Genomic DNA, 22926 nt, shown 5'->3' with positions numbered 1-22926 from the left:
CCTCCTCCATGAGGTCCAGCTTTTGTTTATCATCCTGCATTTTCCTTTTTTCTCCAAACTTGCTCACTATCCCACTACCTGTTATGTCTCTTAAAGGTACTTTTTTATTCCGCAAACTCCTCCTCCATTTTCCCCCATTGTTTGCTTTCATTAACTGGTGATCGGCACCCATTCTTTCCAGTTTCAGCAGCATGAATTATCATACCCCCTTTTTCAATTTTGTCCTTCACCTCCTTCTCTAGAGAAACCTCGACCACCATGTCCACTGCACTATGATCGTCCTTCCTGTTCTTACTTGTCCCCAGGTCCACTATCACCTTACATATTTCTATATTTTTCTTTTCTCTTGACTCTTTCCCCTCTAATTGTTTTCCTTCTATCCCCATCCCCTTTTTCCACTTTTTTTTCTAGCTCATTGTTTTCTCTCAGAATCTCTCTCCATTTCCTCTCAATTACTTCCTTTTTTTGGTCACTATTCTTACCCACCTTATCACTCCCTCTACTACCTGTATCAACCATAACCCCAGAACCTTTCTCCCTAGCTGCTCCAGCCTTAATTCCAGAATCTTTGTTCCCCATAGATACCACCATACCCCTTTATTTTACCTCTATTTCCGTCCCTTTGTAAACTCTCAAGGGAGATGCCATAATGTTCCCTGCTCTCATCCAAGCACCATATTGACCTTCCCGACCAGACTGCCCATCCTTCCTTTCCCCATTACAAGACCTGTCCCCGTGGCCTATTATTCCACAATTATAGCAAAAGTCCGGACATCGCTCATATTTAAACTCCACCCAGGTGTTCACTCCTTCCAGCTTCACCAAGGTTCCTCTCGGGAGGGGTTGTAGTACATCAACCTCTGCCATTATCTTCATATGCCTGCCTTCTTCCCCCCTGGTGGACAAATTACCTCCCTTACTGATCTAAAGAGTTTCCCTAACTTAAAACCCATTGTTCTACACAACCAGTGGACTGGAAGATTCCAGATCTGTACCCATAAGTAAGCATATCTAAAGTAGTGAAGCTTTCTTTCACATCCCATCTCCCATTCTTTTATCACAAGGATCTGATTGTCCAGAATCCACGGCCCTCCCACCAGCACTTTTTCACGGTCATCTTCATTTTCAAACTGGAATTGAAAGAGGTTAGGTCCTAGCTCAGTTACAACCATGTTTCTGGGATACCCCCAAGCATGGTAGGTAAAGTTTTTAACCCCTGTAAAATGTGCCACCTTATCACCTATCACCCTTCCAACTAGGCTCCTACTACATTCTTGCATACCCTTTCTAACATCATCCGAACAGAGATCTACCCCTTCCAGCTCCGTTGTAGAGAGCTTGAATTTGCCGAAAGCACGAGCTAACTCCTCATCCATCTACTAGAAATCCAGCTACTTGACACCACCTTTGCACTATTTCCTTTCGCGGAACTCCAGTTGCATAAACCTGCAAAACAGAGTAGAAGAACACAAGGTACGGGAAAGCTTAGAAAACCAAGTACAAGCTGAAAAACTAAACAAGACCTCTACCCAACCCACTCAGATTCTTCTAACACACACACCGATATCCTCTACGGTTAGCATCCTTCTACAGTTCCCGGGATCATGACCATTTTCACACCAGAAAAATAGAGGCGTAAACACACCAAAGGGTTATTATTGCTATATTTGGATGCTTGTAGTTGTACGGAAGTTGAAGAGTCACTATTCTTTACTCTGAATCTCAGATTTCTTTCTTTTTTAGGTTGCCACTGGCTTTCGAAATTTGAAAACTCCTATCGCAGGAGGGAAGCTCTCAAACTAGAGAGAGAAGCTCTCAAAATAGAGAGAGTTCAAATATGGGATGGGAAAATTGTAGCCCTATGATAACAACTCTCATACGAGGATTTATGCTTCTCTTTTATTCCCACTTCTCCCCTGTGATAACAACTCTCACAGGCGATTATACATGATTAAGGCTCTGTTTGCGGTTGCTATAAAGAAACATTTTTGTATAAGTGCTTTTAACAAAGTGTTTTAGGTTACTAAAAATTGGCCTCTTTAAATTAGGAGAAATTAGTTATCAAACACCTTTAAAATATTTTTAGTGCTTAAAAGCACATTTTTTTGAAAATGCACTGCAATCTCAAACGAGGCCTAAGAAGTAAGAAGAACTGAAAAGCAAACAATGTGAAAAAATGAAAAGGGAGAAGACTATATGAGGAAGACTTGTTGAGTGACAAGACAATGTAAAAAGAATAAGAAGATGTTCATTCTTCTCCTAACTTATGTGACTTATCTTCGCATGAACTTCCCAAGCATACTTTTAGCATAAAATGTATGGATAATGCCACAGAGGAATTTTGTAGTGCAAAAGCTATAAATGTCATATTCTGAGAATTTTTATGAGGGGCATAAAGAGTTACTGCATTTAATTATAGACGTAAAGACCAAAAACAAAAATGTTACAGACACGTGATGAAAGTATAATCCTGAAAAATTCAAAGAAACTACTACCAATATTATATGATGTACTCCCTCCATCTCAATTAATTTGTCATGTTTCGAGAATCCAACCTCTTAATAATAGTGATTTAATTGTGATATTTGTACTTCTCTTTTCAATTTTACCCTAACAAATTCAAATTTTGAATTTGAATAATAACATACATATGATTAAAGGGATGGACTGTATCGAAAGGAGCGACTAAAAAGTGTTTTGACTTTCTCAATATAATAAACATTTTAAAATATTACAAAATGAAAAGTATGACATTTAAATGGAACGAAAGGAGTAATAGTATACAAATCAATTCATATCCCCATGTTGCACTTTATGCTGTGATATTATTCAAAAGAGTCTAAAGGTACAGAACTTTTACCACAGCAAGCATTTTCATGGTTGCCTACCTTTGTACGATCGAACCCTATTCCTTTGTCATGGGAAATGATCGAACTCTTTCCTTTGGCATGGACGGTGTTAATTCTTCAAGCGTTTCCAAAGAAGTCAATTGATCCCACTAGTGTGTTTACACCAGGAATAATAGTACACTGATTATTGGATCCCATGGAGCAATGGATTCCTCAAGTAATGGTGAAGCACATGTATGACATAAGCTTGAAGTAAAAGGGCAAATTAATTATCTTGAAGTCTTTTGATTATCACGATTAATTAGGGTGTGATGTAACAGGCAATTCTATCTTGCACCAGTGATTAGGCTACTGATCATCAAAGCGTTTTTAGCTGATTCTTGATGAATTTATTTTCCTGATGAGTCAAGCGTCAGTCTTACACTTTGTAAAGCTAAAAATGTTGAAGCTGAATTAAGGAATTTGTGCCGTTTTACCTTTTTGGAATTGAACTGCTTTAAGGAATTTGTGCCGTTTACCTTTTGGAATTGAACTACTTTAAAAAATGTTGAAACTGAATTATTGTTTTGCTTGGTTGATCATTTAATTTTTTTTTCATAGATTTCTTCTATCTCAATTCTTGAACATCTTATTTCTTCTTTTTTTTTTTTGAGTATCCAGGAAAAGTGATAGTACTGAGATCAACATCAGAAACCTCCTATAAATTCATCCACTGATCCACATTTGCTATAACATACCTGAAAATATCTTGCTCATTCATCTCCTCTTCCCCTTCCAAGTTCCCAATCTTTTTACTTGCGACAATATAACAGAAACTCTCAAAACCAACAACCACAAGAAAAATTAAACATGAGGGCATTCAGCAAAGGGATCGGCGATCTCAAAGCCCTCGTTGGTCATCATCAAGAAGGACCACTTGCAATCCAACCACTTGCAATCCAAGCCCCCATCGTATCATCCTATAATGAACGCATTAGGCCATTGCTTGACTGTGTAGACAGGCTACGAAACCTTAAACTCATGCAAGAAGGAATCCAGCTTCCAACAATTGTTGTTGTTGGAGATCAATCTTCAGGAAAGTCTAGCGTTCTAGAGTCACTGGCTGGCATTAGCCTACCTAGAGGGCAAGGGATCTGCACAAGGGTTCCCTTGATTATGAGGCTGCAAAGTCATCCTAGTTCCGAGCCAGAGCTGAGCTTGGAGTTCAGTGGAAGAGTTGTTCCAACCGATGAGGACCATATTGCTGAGGCCATCAGCGTTGCAACTGATGAGATTGCAGGCAAAAGAAAGGGAATATCAAATGTTCCCTTGACTTTGACTGTTAAAAAGAATGGTGTCCCTGATCTTACCATGGTGGATTTACCTGGGATTACTAGAGTTCCAGTTCACGGGCAGCCTCAAGACATCTACGAGCAAATATCAGCAATCATTATGGAGTATATTAAACCAGAAGAAAGCATAATACTCAATGTTTTATCAGCTACTGTTGATTTTTCGACTTGTGAATCAATTCGGATGTCCCAAAAAGTTGACAAAACAGGCGAAAGAACACTAGCAGTTGTCACGAAGGCAGACATAACCCCCGAAGGCTTGCTTGAGAAGGTAACAGCTGATGATGTGAACATTGGGCTTGGATATGTCTGCGTGAGAAATCATATTGGCCAGGAATCATACGAGGAAGCTCGAGCTGAAGAAGCTATGCTTTTCGAAATACATCCGCTGCTGTCCAAGATCAACAAGTCTATGGTTGGCATTCCTGTTTTAGCACAGAATTGGTGCAAATTCAGGCAACTATAATTTCAAAATGCTTGCCGGAGATTGTGAGCAAGATTACTGACAAGCTAACTGCAAGTGTAGAAGAGCTGAACAAGTTGCCACAACACATAAAATCAGTTCCTGAAGCAGTCGCTGCTTTTATGTGTATCATTTCTTCAGCCAAAGAGTCACTGAGAAAAATATTTATCAGAGGCGAATTTGATGAGTATCCTGGTGAAACAGAAATGCATTGTACTGCTAGACTGGCAGAGATGCTGAGTAATTACTCTGACGATTTGCAGTTCATTTCTATCAAAGTTGAACAAAAGCAGAAGTTCTTGGAGGAAGAGATTAGCATCTTGGAGGAAGCTAAAGGTATAAGCTTACCTAATTTCCTTCAGCGCACTGCTTTTCTCACTTCACTGCAAAAAATGGTCAATGCCATTTCTGCTACACCAGCTAAATTTGTGAAGCAGTTTTGGGAGTATTTACAAGGGGTGTTTGTTCCTGTCTTGATGAAGCACTCTGAAAACTACCCACAACTTCAGTCTTCAATCAGAAGAGCTGCCCAAAATCTTGTTTCCGAAAAAAGGGAGCAGTCAATTGATTGGGTACTGCAGATCATCGAAATGGAGAAACTCACTGATTATACTTGTAATCCTGAGTACACTGCAACCTGGCATAAGCTGATGGAAAGCCAGGACACATTCATGGACATTATCAATGATCGTTGGAAGACAACAACTCTAGAGATTAATGGAATTGGTGAGGTTGAAGTCGGGCATCTGAGAAAACATCTGGTTGTTGCAGAACAAGCTTTTGACCTGAAAATGAGGATGATTGCTTATTGGAAGATTGTTCTGAGGAGGTTGGTTGATAGCATGGCTTTGCATTTACTCTTCAGCATCCAAAAGCTGGTGAACAAAGACATGGAAACCAAAATGGTGAATGAGTTAATAGGACATCACGGGGGTGGATTGGAGCGGATGCTGGAGGAATCTCCATCTATTGCTGATAAACGTTACAGATTGAATAGAAGCATCAAGTTGCTGAGGGAGTCTAAAGAGATTGTTGCAGAGATAATGGACAATATTGCTGCTTATGCTGATTAGATTGGTCATAATACCCTTTGTTTTCTTTGCCGTTTGATAAATCATAAAAGTACCATTGCTTTGTCGTTGTTGTTGTTTTTTTTTCCCTTAAATTTGCTCTTTTTTTTTTGAAGCAACAGAAACATATTCATTTGTACCAAATCTGCAAGAGCAGCTTCAGTTACTATCTTGGGAAAGTTTACAAACCAAACACTACTTTCTTCAAGAAACAAAGCCAATTTTGACATAATATGGGCAGGTACATTATTTGGTCTCTTCACATGTGTGATTTTAATGAAGCCAAAATCGTCCAACAGTGAATGTGGTTACCAATTAAGGACAGATCCACTTCTTTGCCATTAATCTTCTGAACAACATTTAAAGTGTAGCTCTGTGAGGGTTATCCGAGTAATAGTAAAACTTCCTTGCTTGACCAAGTGTGGCTTGGGGCAAGGAGGAAGTGATCCTTCCTTTGTACACAAAAGATTGGTTGTAAGTTGATCAACTTGAAGAAGCTTGCTCTTTAAAGTGACATTCAAACTCAAGAGGAGTTTGGTATTTGGCTTGATACTCTATCTCTTTTACTTTCTATCTTGATAAATAAATTGCTCATCTCTTCTACTCATAAGCACTTGTGCTTTCTCATTCATTGCTCCATTGTGTGGTCTTTTAGAAAAAGAGGGCAAGTACTCAAAAAGTGACTCATAATTTGGCCAATTTTCAACCTACCTAATTCACCCCCCTCTTAGGTTGTTTTTGATCCTCACACTTATATTCATGCATTTGGTTGCAAAATCCTATACCTTTTAACCTACACGTTTGATAACTTTAAAATTGGATCTTCTGTGTTTTTTACTTGTTTTGATCAAGATGATAAGTGTAATTATAGCTTGGATGTGTTTCAAGAGTCAGTAGTGAGTTAAGAAAATCCTAAAATCGAGATGTGATTGTCCATTTATTTTGGTGAGTGTTTCAACTGCATGACTTGAACTATGTGACTTGTTACTAGATATCTTGATTTGATATTGAAAAGGCGAATGTGTACTTTATCGCACTCAACCTAACTTGTTTGAATTTTTGTTGACTTGTTTACTTGTGAACCGATATATCCGTGCATGACTTGAAAGCCGGTTGGAGTTATTATTTCACCGACTATACTTGTTTTGGGATCCCATCCCCATTGGTTAGTTGGTCAAATCGAGCCAGTAAGGATTTGGTCAAGGTGACCGATAAACCATGGGTCTTATATCTTGTTATTGGCCTTGGTATATTCGAGTATTATCCCACTTGTACTTGATTGGCGTGCTGGCTCGGTAAGGCGGATGATCGGTGGTTGGAGATGGTGTGAAGTGGTGATCTACTAGACTTGACAGTGTATTCCAAGGTTTACGGAATGTCAACGATTACGAGTTAAGCAGCCAATATGAGGGAAATGTATCCTTCGATTTGAAAGTGCTACTTGTTTCCTAGTTGCTTGTTATTGTTTTATTTAGTTACCATTTTCTTACTTGCTCTAAGATTGGTACTTTGCTTGCATGATACTTGAAACCTCACTAGATTTTTACCTTATCCCTTTATTTGTTTTCCTTAGCAGGGTGTGGGGATGAAAGAGACAAGAATAGTACTAGTTGTAATAGAAAATTTTAAACTTGTATTTGGCTGACATTGTACTATGATACTAGATGTTCAAGTTCTTATCTTTTGGTTTGTACTTTGATTTGTGTATTTGGACGATTTGTAGCTTATAGATGCTATATTGAAAAATTATGGTGTTATTGATTTGATATCCAAAAAATAGTGAGTTGAAAAGTTGTAGTCCTCATTTTAAGTAAATGCCATCCTATTTATATTTAGTGATTTGATTGAACTACTTGTATTTTGATCTGTTTAGTTGTCCACCTAAGTATGGATGTTTTATGAAGTTGGATGATTTGTAACATTTCTTAGAGAGTTTCGTGCTTACTTTGGAGTTAATGTGATCTCTGAAATTAATGTTAGTGAGTGAGTCTTGGCAAGAGTTGGGCAGGTGGTTCGCTAACCTCTAGGCCACGTTCTAGGGGAAGATGGGGTCGTCATAGGTGGTATCAGAGTTTGAATTCTTCTGATATTTGATATACTCGAATATTACCACCACTGTTTCTGTTTGGTGTTTGGACCAGGTAACGGGTATGATTGGTAGACGGAAACTGGTGTAAAGCAGGGATCTACGGTCAATATTTCTGTTTCTGTAAACGTTGACGGAGTGTCAACGGATTTGGATCAAACTAATGCGATTGAGAATTTGGCTCCTGAGAGCCAACTGTATCTTTTTATTTGAAGCACTTTGTGTTAGTTGTGGTGTTTACTTATCTCCCTAATTGGTGCTTATATTTGATAGTTTAAAGTTCGAATTATGTGATTTTTGATTGCGTAACCCTGTGGTATCACATTGGGCGAAAGCTCATTCCGTTATCCTTGTTTTCCTTTCAGGGGCAAAGATTTGGGTTGGTGATTTTGGGAAAGAGTTGAGCTAGGTTTAAACCTTAGACATTTTGTTTAAACTCTTCTGTATTAATAAACCTTATATGTATTTGTATAAAATTAAATATTTTAAGCTTGTATTTTAAGCTTGAATTGTATATAACTTTAGGTTGCGGTGTTTTGAAATTATGTTGTTTGTTTTAATACCTACTGAAAATTTTGGATTAGTTAATCCTGACGAGAGTTGAGCAGACAATCCGCTAACCCTTAGCGTACGCCCTAAGGGAAGATTGAGCTATCACATCATGTATTGGATATTTTGGCTAGACTTTTTGTTCGGTACGAATTACTCCATCCGTTTCGTAGAAAATGTCATATTTTTCATTTTGGAATGTCTCAAAGTATTTGTAATGTTCAGAAAGTTAAAACATTATTTAGTCTCTACTTCCAATATAGTTCCTCCCTTTAAGCATATACATATTATTATTCAAATTCATATTTTGAATTTGTGGGAGTAAAATTGAGAAAAAAAATACAAGCATCATAATTAAATCACTATTTTTAGAATATTGGATTCTCGAAACATGACAAAATAATTGAGACGGAGGGAGTAATTTATTTCTCATTGTTAGAATATTAGGATTATATAGTCCTCTTGTTTGGGTAAGAGAAACGACTATTGTTCAAGCGAAACTAATACTAGAGGATATTTGACTATATTGTTTTTTTTTTTTTTCTACATTGGTTCACAAAACTAATACTAGTATTACACAAGGGGTAGGACTCAAGGGAATATTAATGTTGTAAAGAAATAGTGTATATATATTGTAGAGACATCTACATTTTCGTTGCAATTAACTGATTATTTAGCCTTGATCGTGAGCTTCGTGTCCATGCACATCATAATCGTGTTCATCGAATCTCTTTGATAGAATAATAAATCCGCCAAATCAAGTACACAAAAATTTTGAAGAAGTTAGCCAATTAGTCTATACACATACTTAGGTCTCGTTTAGATCATCATTTTTTGAATTTTAAGCAAAAAAATATACTATAACAATTTGATGTATGCGAGATAAAAAAGTATCCGAAAAATGAAATCACGAAAAACGTAAAAATTTTTCTACAAAAAATCTTCAATATAAACAAGACCTTTTTAAATTGCCAAAGTTTGCCCGAAGATCTGTATTTTTGCCCATGCTTGGCTAGACTAGCCATGTAGTTAATGTAATGAGACAATATTTATAGTTTTCTTTCTCTGAGTTAATTCAATCAAGAAAACCACTAGATATAGGTACTATGCTATTTAGTCGTAATCACATTACTATTGAAGACTTGGGAAGACTTGAAACTTACACATAGCTGGACTGATTCAACAAATATGTTCCAGTCTTATCTAATTTAGGGCAATTTCGTTCCTAAACTTTTTACTAGTGCCGGTCTAGTTTCTAACTTTTATTTCTAATCAATTTAATATGCGAACTTAACTTGCAGTTCCAATTAAGGACCTTCATGGTGGCGGTGCCACCTAAAACCAATCTGACTCCTAATTGACCAACTAAAGAAGGATATTTTGAAAACGTCACTTACGAAACTGTATAGTAAAAAGTCACAAGATTAAACTTTAAAAAGTTTTATTTGGTGATTTTTTTACACAATTTAAAAGTTTTATCTGGTGATTTTTTAGACGATTTGCTTGTTTTATTACATTCTCGTGAGTAATGTTCTCGTAATACCACTATTTAATTAGCCAATGAGAAGTAAGATCGTTTTTAACTAGTGATGCCACCATAAGTTCAAATATCATATTGATCAGAAATAAAAGTTAGGGACTAAATTAGCACCCTTAAAAAAATTTAAGGACAAAATTGGCCATTTTTCCTCTAACTTATCATAAGTGAAAGTTAAAAGACTCGTGAAGAAAGAAGAAGCAAAGAAATAAGCACAATTGTTAATGTTAAAAACCTCTTCATTCTTCAGCTAACGTAAAGAATACAATATAATTGCGTTAGAAAACAATTGACTATTTTATGCATTATGTTTTTCGGTCTTCTTAGTTCTTACAGCCTAGGAATAGGATTCTTCACATTAATCTTAATTGCATTAGAATGTTTGGAAAAATTGCGTGAACACAATTCCGTGAATGATTGCATTAGAATGTTTTCCGTGAACACAATTTCGAATCACCTTTTTATCTCATATATATCAAATCGTTACAATAATTTTTCTATAAAAAATTCAGAAAAATGCAATCCAAACACAAAATGACTGTCAAATAATTCACCCTAAACGGTGATAGCTACTTTGGATTGTGGGGTTCCGGAAACACAATTCCGAATCACCTTTTTATTTCACACTTATCAAATCGTTACAATAATTTTTCTACAAAATTTCAGAAAAATCCAATTCAAACACAAAAAGACTGTCAAATAATTCCCCCTAAATGGTGATAGCTACTTTGGATTGTGAGGCGAAAGAGCGGGGGTGCAAGCTTTTTCCATGTTTGCCTACCTTTGTAAGATCGAACATTTTCCTTTGTCATGGCCAAAGAAAAGAAGTCAATTGATCCCACTAGCTTGTTTCCACTTTCCACCAGAAGGAATAATAAATTAATAATAGTACGCTCATTATTGGATCCCATGACGCAAATGGTGAAGCACAAGTATGACGTAAAGTTGAAGGAAAAGAACAATTTAATGACCTACAAGTCTTTTGATTGTCACGATTAATTTGGGTGTGATATAACAAAGTAATTCTATCTCACACCGCTAATTAGTCTGCTGATCAATCGAACGGTTATAGCTGATTTTCGATGAACTTTTACTTTTTCTGTTGACAAAGGACGAGAGAAAAGCAAGTTAAGCATCAGCTTTCCATTTTGCAGAGCGAATTAAGGAATCTGTGCTGATTTACCTTGGAGTTAACGACTTTAAAAGATGCTATTGTTTTGCTTGGTTGATCATTTAACTTTTTCATAGATTTCGTATTTCTATCTCAATTCTTGGAACACCGTATTTCATCCAAGAAAAGAGATGGTACTGAGATCAACATAAAAAATCACCTATAAATTATCCACAAATCCAAATTTGCTATCACCAAACCTGAAAATCTCTTGCTCTTTCATCTCCTTTTTCCCTTCCAAGTTCCGAATCTTTTTACCTGCGACAATATAATAGAAACACTCAAAACCAACAACCACGAGAAATTACACATGAGTGTAATAAGCAACGGCTCCAATGTTGTTTCTGAAGAAATCACCAAAGAACTCGTTCAAGCTGTCCATGATCAAAGACCTCGTTCAAGCTGTTCAAGAAGAAACGCTAGCCCCCATCGTGTCATCCTACAATGAACGCATTAGGCCATTGCTGGACTGCATAGACAGGCTACGAAACCTTAAAGTCATGCAAGAAGGAATCCAGCTTCCAACAATTGTTGTTGTAGGAGATCAATCTTCAGGTAAGTCCAGCGTTCTAGAGTCCTTGGCTGGAATTAGCTTGCCTAGGGGACAAGGGATATGCACAAGGGTTCCCTTGATTATGAGGCTCCAAAGTCATCCCAGTCCCGAGCCAGAGCTGAGCTTGGAGTTCAACGGAAGAGTTGTTCCAACCGATGAGGACCATATTGCTGAGGCCATCAGCGTTGCAACTGATGAGATTGCTGGCAGAAGCAAGGGAATATCAAATGTTCCCCTGACTTTGATTGTTAAGAAGAATGGGGTCCCTGATCTTACTATGGTGGATTTACCTGGGATTACTAGAGTTCCAGTTCACGGGCAGCCTGAAGACATCTATGAGCAAATATCAGCAATCATTATGGAGTATATTAAACCAGAAGAAAGCATAATACTCAATGTTTTATCAGCTACTGTTGATTTTTCTACTTGTGAATCAATTCGGATGTCCCAAAAAGTCGACAAAATGGGCGAAAGAACTCTGGCAGTTGTCACCAAGGCAGACAAATCCCCTGAAGGCTTGCTCGAGAAGGTAACGGCTGATGATGTGAATATTGGACTTGGATACGTCTGTGTGAGAAATCGAATTGGCGATGAATCATACGAGGAAGCTCAAGCTGTAGAAGCTTCACTTTTTGAAACACATCCGTTTCTGTCCAAGATCCACAAGTCTATGGTTGGCATTCCTGTTTTAGCCCAGAAACTGGTGCAAATTCAGGCAACTATAATTTCAAAATGCTTGCCAGATATTGTGAGAAAGATCAATGACAAGCTAAGTACAAGTGTTGCAGAGCTGAACAAGTTGCCACAACAGTTGAAATCCGTTCCTGAAGCAGTCACTGCTTTTATGCGCATCATTTCTTCAGCCAAAGAGTCCCTGAGGAAAATATTTATCAGAGGGGAATTCGATGAGTATCCAGATGAAAAGGAAATGCATTGTACTGCTAGACTGGCAGAGATGCTGAGCGATTACTATGAGGATTTGCAGTTAATCTCTATCAAAGTTGAACAAAAGCAGGCCTTCTTGGAGGAAGAGATTAGCATCCTGGAGGAAGCTAAAGGTATAAGCTTACCTAATTTCCTTCCTCGCACAGCATTTCGCACTTCACTACAAAAAATGGTCATGGCCATTTCCGCTACACCCGCTGGATTTGTGAACAAGTTTTGGGAGTATTTACAAGGGGTGTTAGTTCCTGTCTTGATGAAGCACTCTGACAACTACCCACAACTTCAACCTTCAATCAGAAGAGCAGCCCAAAATCTTGTTTCCAAAAAAAGGGAGCAGTCAGCTGATTGGGTATCGCAGATCATCGAAATGGAGAAACTCACCGATTATACTTGTAATCCTGAGTATTCTGCAACCTGGCATGATCTGATGAGAAGCCAGGACAGGTTCATGATCATTATGAATGATTGTACGAAATCAACAAGTCTAGAGATTGATGGAATTGGTGAGGTTGAAGTCGGGCATCTGAGAAATCATCTGGTCGTTGCACAACAAGCTTTTGATCTGAAAATGAGGATGACTGCTTATTGGAAGATTGTCCTGAGGAGGTTGGTTGATAGCATGGCTTTGCATTTACTCTTCAGCATCCAAAATCTGGTGAACAAAGACATGGAAACCGAAATGGTGAATGAGTTAATGGGAACTCACGGGGGTGCATTGGAACGGATGCTGGAGGAATCTCCATCTATTGCTTGTAAACGTTACAGATTGAATGGAAGCATCAAGTTGCTGAGGGAGTCTAAAGAGATTGTTGCAGAGATAATGGACAAAATTGCTGCTTATGCTGATTGATTGGTCATAATACCCTTTGTTTACTTCGCCATTTGAAAGATCGTAAAAGTACTATTGCTTTGTTGTTGTTTTTTTTTTAAATTTGCTATTTTGTGTTACCAATAAAACTCGAGTGGAGCATTCGTGCTAGCATTAAAAAAGCTTCCTCCAGGATGTGTTTGGATTCCAATACTAAATGTGACTGGATTTGTTTGTCCGCAACTTCCCATTCAGTCCTATCTTTCCACCCCGCGTCATAGCTGATAAGGGATTCCCTGCCCCTCTCATAAAATCTTGTCTACTCTTCATCAGCCGCAGACCAGTAACTGATAACTACTATAAGTTCAATTCTGCTTGATGACATTTTTCAGGTAGGACTGCAAGGAGCATTATAGCCATCTGATCAGCTAATACTACTATCACTCATTCTTCTTTTTCCTGATTCATTCCTTCTTTATGCCTTTTCCGGTCATGTTTTCGACTGCAATGGGAGCCCTCCTGTTGGTTTTGTTCTTTTTCTTCATTTCTTTTTTTAAATTCATGAATGTTGTGCTGGTTACTGTAAGTTTTTATGCTATACAAGCTGATACACATTCATGAATATTGGCTGATATTCAAGCTGGTTTTTTTAATTGAATACACTCTATACTATTGCTAGAGACAATAATGACATAATTGATGTAGATACTAACATAACAAATACAGACGATAATACAATAAAGTGAAATGACGCAATAAACTTTTTTGGCACATTAAAATTAGCGTTTTACATTTAATCTCCTCCATTCAATTTCAAAATACCCCATTTCCTACCTTTAACGGCACTTTGCATTTACTAATGTGACGGTAGAGGATCTCAATCCTTACTGTTGTACGCTGCTTTAGTTTGACATGACATGTTATCTCTGCTGTCATCAAGGTAAATTTGCAATTCAGGAAATTGCTGCAGATTCTTGCAAGTCATTAATTCACATCTTTATTGTCGTCAAGGTTAATTTACAATCAAGGAAATTGCTGCGGATTCTTGTGAGTCGTTAACATTTTGGCTAGAAAAACTTTTTCATTTTGGATATTTCTGTGTACCAAACGATGGATAAGGAAAACTAGAAGGAATGAGTACTAGAGAGGAGCCCAATCCAGTTGTTATGATGAATTTTCTTTCTTTCTGAGAACTTTGTTAATCGGATAGGACTTAGGAGCATTGATTAGATGATCATAAGGTTCCGGATTGAACTCTCCTGTGCGTTAAGGAGCACTGATTAGATGATCATAAGGACTTCAAGTTTCCTTGTGTGCCCATTATCCCAGTCTTCCAAAGTTCCCATTTACAAATGTCTCGAAGTAAATGCACCTCTGGTCAGGATTGGGATGCTTTTAACTGGAGCAGGAGTCCGAAATTGACGTACATATAAACATATAGTCCACGAAAATGTTTTTGGTCTAAGCTCTGGGTTAGCCCAATACAATGGGCATCTTAAGTTAACGGCGGTTTTTTTTTTTTCCCATACAAACGTCAACAATTTACACCTACTTCTACTCTATGAAAATGGGAATAGACTCAACTAGGTTATTAAGAACCAGAGAAAACTAAATCGGCACCGACTGAATTTGGAGAAGTCACATAGAATGACAAATGATAGGAGTAAGGTTCAAAACCTTGAACTCCCACCTCAAAAGGAATTGAGAAGCCTTTGTGATGGCCAATAGTCCAAGAAGCCATTGGTCTAAGATAATGGAGTTGATTCCCCCACTGTCATTCTCTTGCTCTCAATAACTTCTATTTGTTGTTTTGTATCAGAAGCAAGTTGAAAAAAGGGTTGAAACATAAATAATTCTACTTTTTTTCTGATTGAAAGGCATTCTTGAACTAATACACTGTGAGCAATCTTTTACAACTTATTTAACTATCTAATGACTGGTTTTATCAACTTATCTGATAACAACTTATTTGCAAACAAGTTGAGTCGAGTCGAATTTTGACCTAATCGAATCGAATCTCGATTTAGTTTTATTAAACTCGAACTCAAGCTCGAGTTATCAATGTAAAGTTTGTGCTCGAGATAAAAAAAATAAAAAAAATAATTATTTTATTTTTTAATAAATGAATAAAATAATAATTTTTCATAACAAATAATAAAATATTAAGAATTTATATATATATGTAATGTTACTATTAAAATTATATATATATATATATATATATATATATATTCGAGTCGACTTGCGAGTTGACGAAACTCGGGTCGAGTATCTTTAAGTTCGAGTTCGATTTGATCAGTTCGTTAACCAAACTCGAGTCGAGTTTTGACTTGAACTACTTGCAAGTGACTGAATTCGTTTGCAGCCATAGTTACACATAGAGTAGGACTCAAGGGAAAATTGTTGTGAAGGAGGAGTCGTATATATTGTGGAGCCATCTATATTTTCATTGCAATTAACTGATTATTTGTCCTTGACCGTGAGCTTCGTTTCCATACACTTCATAATTGTGTTCATTGAATCTCTTTGATACAATAACAAATCCGCCAATCAAACACACAAAAAATTTGAGGAAGTTAGCCAATTAGTCTACACATGTACTCGTTTGGATTGTCTATTTTTTTTATATATATTTTTATAAAAATAAATATACTATAACAATTTTATATATGTAAAATAAAAGGGTATTTGAGACATGTAAAAACTTTTTTGCAAAAACTTCAATCCAATCAAGAATGCCAAAGTTTGCCCAAAGATTTGTAAATTTGCCCATGCTTGACTAGACTAGCCATGAAGTTAACGAGTCAATAGTTTTCTTTTTCTGAGTTAATTCAAACGAGAAAACCACTGGATATAGCACTATGCTATCAAGTCGTAATCACAAGATTTGAAGATATTACTTTCCTTATTTTTTGACACTTGCTCTCCAAGGTAACAATTCTCATTGGCGATTACACATAACTGACAAGAGCTGAAAGGTAACGATGTGAAAAAGAAAAAGAAAAAGAAGACGACGGCAAAGGAAAGACTTGGGAAGACTCCTTTACAAGTGACAAGAAAATAATATGTGAGTGAAAATTCAAGAATAAGAAGATGACTATAAAGGAAGACTTGGGAAGACTCAAAACCTACAGGTAGATTGATTCAACAAACAATTTCCAGTCTTATTAACTTATTATCTTAAGTGATGAAAGTTAAAGACTCATGGGAAAAAAAAAAGAAGTAATAATAAGAACGGCTTTCAAGAACCTCTTCATTCTTCTCTCAACGTATGATTTATGTAGCATGAACTTCCCCAAGCCCATTTTTAGCGTAATATTATTGTATGGGTAATGCCACGCGGGAGTTTTGTAGTGCAAAAACTATTAAATATCACAATCTCGCAAATTTCATAAAATGTTACTCCATTTAATTATAGAAATATAGTCCAAAAACAGAAGAGTTATAGACACGTAAAAGTGAAAGCATGATTCTGATACTACTGTGTAATTAAAGAATGTTGGTTGTTGGGGGTGAGATGGGTCTGCAGAGAAGTGGGAGGTTAAATAAAATGTAATTAAAGAACTTTGCGTCTAGTTCAGAACAAAACTTAGCCCCTCCAATTTTCCTTCCCATTTCGACAAAAGTAAACTCCAGACTAGTAAGTTTGTAGTGACAAAGCAGTATCAAACACTAGAATTAATCTTAGGGATAAAGGCACTTAGCCTCCTAAAGTTTGTTGCCATTTGCACTTTTTTTCCTAACATTATTTTTATTGTACTTTTTCCCTTTAACTAATGGTCGACAATAACAGTTTATCAAAAAAGAAATTAATGATTTCAAAGTAAAAATTAGTGAAGAAACAACGCTTGAAAAAAAGATCCGATCCTTTTGTTTCGGAAGAATTTCCTTAAAACGAGTTCCAAACCCTTTTAAAAAATTACATGTCATTGAAATCTGTTGTAAAATTTAAAATAAAATCATTTCATGTACAACAAAAATCATAAAATAGATACCAAAAAATAATGCTATGTAATTTTAACAAGATAATTTTTTGTCAAAATTTTTATATTTTCACTAACACGTGTTTGAGAGATATCTTACCACAATTGTATCTTACCTCCATTTATTGATGTTCATAATTAATGTGCAATATTTTTAACAATAGCAAAGTTTTGTGTTTGCTTAATATTGGTAGTTTTTTTAAAAAAAAAAAATAGAAGTGGAATATTTTGGAAACATAGTTCTTAATTTTCCAAAAAAAAAAGGAAATTACACCTACAAAAAAGGTGTGAAATGAGAAACTTAGACAAGGAAAAGAAAAATGAAGGGAAATGGAGATAAGGGCAAGATTGAAACTTTTGACCTTTTCTTTTTAATGATAAAAGTTGATGTGACTTAATAGAAGGGGCAAAATACAACAAAAATAACGTTAAAGAAAAATGTGAAAATATCACCAAAGTTAGGGTGCTTAGTGCCTCTAACCCTTAACAATAGTTGCATTTGAAAGTTCAATTTTCCATTCATCTTTTCCTTCCGTCATTAATTTCCCCCCTAAAAGGTGTTATAGCTACTTTGGACAGTAGGGCGAAAAAGCGGATATGGGGCGGACTAGGGATGTATGCGAGCCGAGCTACTCGTGAGTAGTTCGGTCAACAACTCGACTCGAACTCGGGTCAACCCGAGTTCGAGTCGAGTTTCAAGTAGCTCGATTACAAATCGAGTCGAGTTTCGAGTCACATTTTCCCGGCTTGAGGCTCGTCGAGTAGCTCGACGAGCCAGAGTTATTTAAATAAAATATTTATAATTTAAATAATATATATTTATTATAATTATAAAATGACCGTTATGGGTATAAGTTATATGGAATTTACAATATACCCTTCTTTATAATAAAATCCTATAATGGCAAAAAAGTAATAACACACTAAAAAGAAAAAATGTCTAAAAAAAAGGAAGAAAAGACTTTCTTCCTTCTTTGTTCGACTTTCTTCTCTGTTCGAAGAAAGCCTCGCCAAAAAATTCACTTTACCAGCCGGCAACCACTGACTGTGAGACTCCATCGCCATCGCCATCGCCATCGCCGCATCTGTGAGACTCCATCGCCATCGCCATCGCATCTGGTAACCAGATTCTGGTATGTCTGCCTCTGCTCTAATGTTAAAGTTGGTGTCTTGGTAATTTTCACCGCAGCTCTTCTAGTAGCCTTTGCTTGATGATTTGCTTTGTCGAACTTTCTTGGATTATGCCTCGGTGCTTCACAACTTCTATCAAACAACCTACTGATGAACTAAAAAAATACTAAAATCGAAGAAAAATGAAAACCTTCTGATGGAGTCCGGATCAGGGCTTCTTGATTAGTCATTGTCGAGCTTAGTTCAATTAGCGCCATATCTAACAGGCAACAGTTTTTGAATTCAATATTGTGCTGTATGTAGAAAAATGTCTTAGGATTCTGTGTCCTTGTTGCAGTCCTCTTCCAGGCGGAGTATGTGAACTCCCACAGATCTTGAAGGTGGGCAAATTGCAAATCAGAATTTTTGTAACTATTTGAACTCATTAATTTGTAGTAGCTTCTAGTTATTTTACAAATTACAACTACGCAGTATAGATTTTATTACCCTACTGTGGCTGAGCTGATAAATCCTATTAAGTTCCATTATTAATTTTTACACCTCTTCATCTATTAAAGCTTGGAGCTGAGAAGTTATGTAGACGTTTTACACAATTTTAATGAAGACAGTTGGGAAGTAGAGCCTGAGGAGTGAGGACGCTATATCTCTTTGGCTTTTCTTTTTCCTTTTACTGGATAATGGACACCATTTGCTAGTAATAGTATGCGTCATATGAGGCATCTGCGGATTTCTAAGTACTTCAATTCTGTGGGCGCTCAAGAAGCGCCAAATACCGGATGCAGATTTAGGAATCGTGCAATATTTATGTAAATAGTTTTAATTTGTGCTCTTAAAAAAAATCAGACTTAGGATAATGGTGTGCAAAAATATAGCTAAGACTGACTTCAAAATCCTTTGTGTTATGATTTGACCAACTAGGTGTGATGAATTTGCCCAAATTCGGATTTGAGCAGCCTCACATGCTTATTCTTTTTCTTTTTCTACTCCTTCTTAGACCACACTTTGCTGTTTTGGATGTCTTACTACCTTCATGTCTTTTGAATCCAGTCGGGCAGAATCTTTGTCAAGAAAATGCAAAGTGGCACTAGACATTCAACGAGTTGCTCAAGATTAGAAGGCAATGCCGAAGGAGTTGGTAAGCTAAATGTATAATATGTTGGGCAGTTGTTTTGAGGTGATATGCTGGTACTAATGAATGTTTATATTCACTTTATGGGTAAATTGTAGGTATGGCAATTAGTCCTCCCGAGGTATCTTCTATCCCGCGATCATCTGCTCATGATTCAACTACTCCATTCACGTTGGATACCCCTGTTTTCATAAGTAATGATACAACAACAGCTGGAGTTCAAGTATTTGCTCTTGAAGAACAAGAAGAAGAAGAAGAAGAACCAACTGGTCAAATAGGCGGAGACACGCGGGAAGTAACTGAAGCTGAAGATGAATTCCAGATCCCTAAAAGAAATAAAACATCTGAGGCTTGGGATGATTTTGACGAAGTTGAGGAAAATGGATTGAATTATGCCATTTGCAAGCATTGCAAGAAAAAGCTGTCAAGAGGCAAGTCAAAGCAAACAAGTAGCATGTGGAGACATCGGAATAGATGTTCAGCCCGAAAAGCAAGCATTAGAAAGGCTGAGCAGCAAACAAAATTAAATTTCCAGCCAGCTGATGATTCTTTTCCGACTTTGCCACCCTTGAGCGGAAAGTTTGACATGGAGAAAGTTAGAGAGGCAGCTGCACATTGGGTGCTAATGCATGAGCATCCATTCACCATATTAGAAGAAGAAGGCTTCAATCTTATGATGAAACGAGCGGTGCCAGAGTGGAAGAAAATCTCTCGAGCAACAGCAAAAAATGATTGTATGCAAGTATATGAGCTTGAAAAAAATAAGTTGAGGAACAAGTTGAAAAATGTGGAAAGAGTGAGCATCACAACCGATCTTTGGAAGTCGAAAAATCAAAAGATCGAGTACATGGTCATCACCGGGCATTGGATTGATTCTGATTGGAAACTACAAAAGCGAGTCTTCAGTTTTGTACATATACCACCGCCTCACCGAGGAGTTGAGATAGCATCTTCAATTTTTAAAAGTGCAAAAGAGTGGGGCATTGAGCACAAAATTTACAGCATATCAGTTGATAATGCCTCGAACAATGATGTAGCTGTTAGAATATTAAGAGATGACATCTCCAGGTCCAAAAAGCTTCTTTGTGATGGAAAATTGTTCCATGTTTGATGCTGTGCACACATCTTGAACCTTGTAGTTCAAGATGGCATTTCTGAGATTGTGGACATCACCAAAGCCATTAGGGATTCCGTGGAATTTGTGAATCGATCAGAGGGGCGTGCATTGATGTTTGCTGAAATTGCGCAACAACTCCATATACCAGGAAAAAAGTTGCTTTACAATTGTAAGACAAGATGGAATGCCACATTTGAGATGCTGAATTGTGCCATCAAATTTAAGGATGTTTTTCCCCGTTTCCAAGATAGAGAGCAAAGTTACGATTTTTGCCCATCTGCTGAGGATTGGAAAAAAGCTGAAAAGGTTTGTTCGGTCTTGGAAAAATTTTGGGAGTGCACACATATAATTTCTGGTTCAGATTATCCTACGAGCAATTCCTTCAAGAGTTGGTGAAGATAAAAAAAGTGCTGGATGCTCGAGTCAATGATGAAGACCCCTTCATTCGGGCCATGGTTCGAAGGATGAAAACTAAGTTTGACAAGTATTGGGGTGACTGTAATTTGATATTGGCCGTGGCTGCCATTTTAGATCCAAGACAGAAAATGAGGGTTGTGGACTTCACCTACCCTCAAATGTATATACCTTCAGAGGCTTCTCATAACATTTCCACCATTCGCCGAGTGCTCTTTGAGTTATATGATGAGTATGTTGCTCTAGCGGCGAATCCAACAGGAGGGCCAATGGCTTCTAGCTCTTCCCAAAGGCAAGGAACAAATGCGACCAAGAAGACTAGATGGGGTGATTTTGATCAATATTGTGATGAAGTCGAGACTAGCGAACCTCATAAGTCAGAATTGGTTGATTATTTAGACAAGCCTCGCCAAAAGATTGGAGAAGATCTCGATGAATTTGATTGTTTGGGGTGGTGGAAAATAAATCGAATCTCATATCCAGTACTTTCTCGAATGGCTAGCGATATATTGGCCATTCCGATAACTACAGTTGCATCGGAGGCCACTTTTAGTGCCGGAAATAGAGTAATTGACACCTATCGAGCAGCACTTCACCCCGAGACAGTTCAAGTATTGATGTGCGCAGGAGATTGGTGTAGGAATCTTCACGGCGTCAAAAAGAAGATGAAGGTCAGCTTTATTGTTTTACTACCAAACTTCTATATTTGAGTTATTGAGTATAAGTTAATTTATTCTTTTGGGAAGTTATGTAACTTTTTTTGTGTTTTTACCTCTATGCTTTTTGTAGGAAGCCAAGACAATCAAAGAATTCGACTTGCCAAAGCTTTGAAGATTTATGTTTCTAAATCTAGATTAGCTCATAATTTGGACCTTGTTAATTTATGAGACGTAACTTATTATGTATTGTGGAGTATGTTTATATTTTAAAGCCTTTTTCTTTCATTTGCCGAATGTATGACTATTGTGTGAGCAGGCTGGCCGCTGGTTAATGACATGCTAATGTGTAGGATAAATGTCTAGAAAACTTGTTTTTTGAGTGTGTCGTGTGTGGTATAAGGTTCAGAGGTTTTGCTTGTGGGTCCAATTCTTTTGCTCTTTCCTCTGTTTAAAATGACAGCCTAATCAACAGCCTGGAAAGAGCTGTTGCAATTTGCTGTAAAAGGCTCCAGCCTCTGGGATTGCATTTTAATGGTGGTATTGAGGTCATCTTTGCTGGGTCAGGTTAGTGACAAGAGTTTTCAACTTCATTCTTCTATATCCTGTTCAAACACTTGTAATTCTGCTGGACTATGGTCCATTTCTGAACCAGGAACATATTTTTCTGACATGTTCTTGTTTAAAGCAGCTTTCTTTAGTTAGTAATTAGTGATATTTGTGGGGAAAAGGAATTTCTGGATAGATCTTGGCATTGGTTTCTGAATTGAGCTTGTGGTAGTTGGGATATTGTGGCTGTTTGAGATAATTGTTTGTCTCTCAATTTGGTGGCTCAGCTCATGTTTGCTGAGTTTTGGAATTTTGGTTAGTTTGGGTACTTTTACAGCACACTTAGGAACTATGATCCGAGGAATTAGAATCATCCATTTTTTGCTGCTCTTGTGGGCACCTACCGTTGGTGGGTAATTGCTGAATTTGAAAGTTTCATGTCAAGCAATCCAGCTTGCCTTTGAATCTTTCCAAAACGTCACCTTTGATCTCATTTTTTGGTCAAATCGAGTCAAAAAACTTGATAAGACTCGACTCGATAAGGCTTGACTAAAGGTCGAACCTTATCGAGTCGAGTCTCGAGCT

General features: G+C 37.1%; 2 protein-coding genes and 1 pseudogene across 2 annotated transcripts; all 3 read left to right on the top strand.

Annotated features, from left to right (window-relative positions):
• Window positions 1–3600: 3600 nt before the first annotated feature.
• LOC113781955 lies at window positions 3601–5798 on the top strand (annotated as a pseudogene).
• Window positions 5799–11219: 5421 nt separating this feature from the next.
• LOC113783402 (dynamin-related protein 4C-like) lies at window positions 11220–13605 on the top strand. The gene has a single exon (XM_027329526.1). It carries the CDS (start codon window positions 11392–11394, stop codon window positions 13402–13404), a length of 2013 nt encoding a protein of 670 aa, XP_027185327.1. The 5' UTR covers window positions 11220–11391; the 3' UTR covers window positions 13405–13605.
• Window positions 13606–19705: 6100 nt separating this feature from the next.
• Window positions 19706–21967, top strand: LOC113782048 (zinc finger BED domain-containing protein RICESLEEPER 2-like). The gene is made up of 4 exons (XM_027327960.1): window positions 19706–20690; window positions 20745–21028; window positions 21121–21807; window positions 21926–21967. Exons 1-4 carry the CDS (start codon window positions 19706–19708, stop codon window positions 21965–21967), a joined length of 1998 nt encoding a protein of 665 aa, XP_027183761.1.
• The last annotated feature ends 959 nt before the right edge of the window (window positions 21968–22926 follow it).

This window comes from Coffea eugenioides, chromosome 9, assembly GCF_003713205.1.
Source record: "Coffea eugenioides isolate CCC68of chromosome 9, Ceug_1.0, whole genome shotgun sequence".
Taxonomy (NCBI): domain Eukaryota; kingdom Viridiplantae; phylum Streptophyta; class Magnoliopsida; order Gentianales; family Rubiaceae; genus Coffea; species Coffea eugenioides.
The sequence above is the reverse complement of the archived record's forward strand: the minus strand, read 5'-3'. Positions and strand labels throughout refer to the sequence as shown.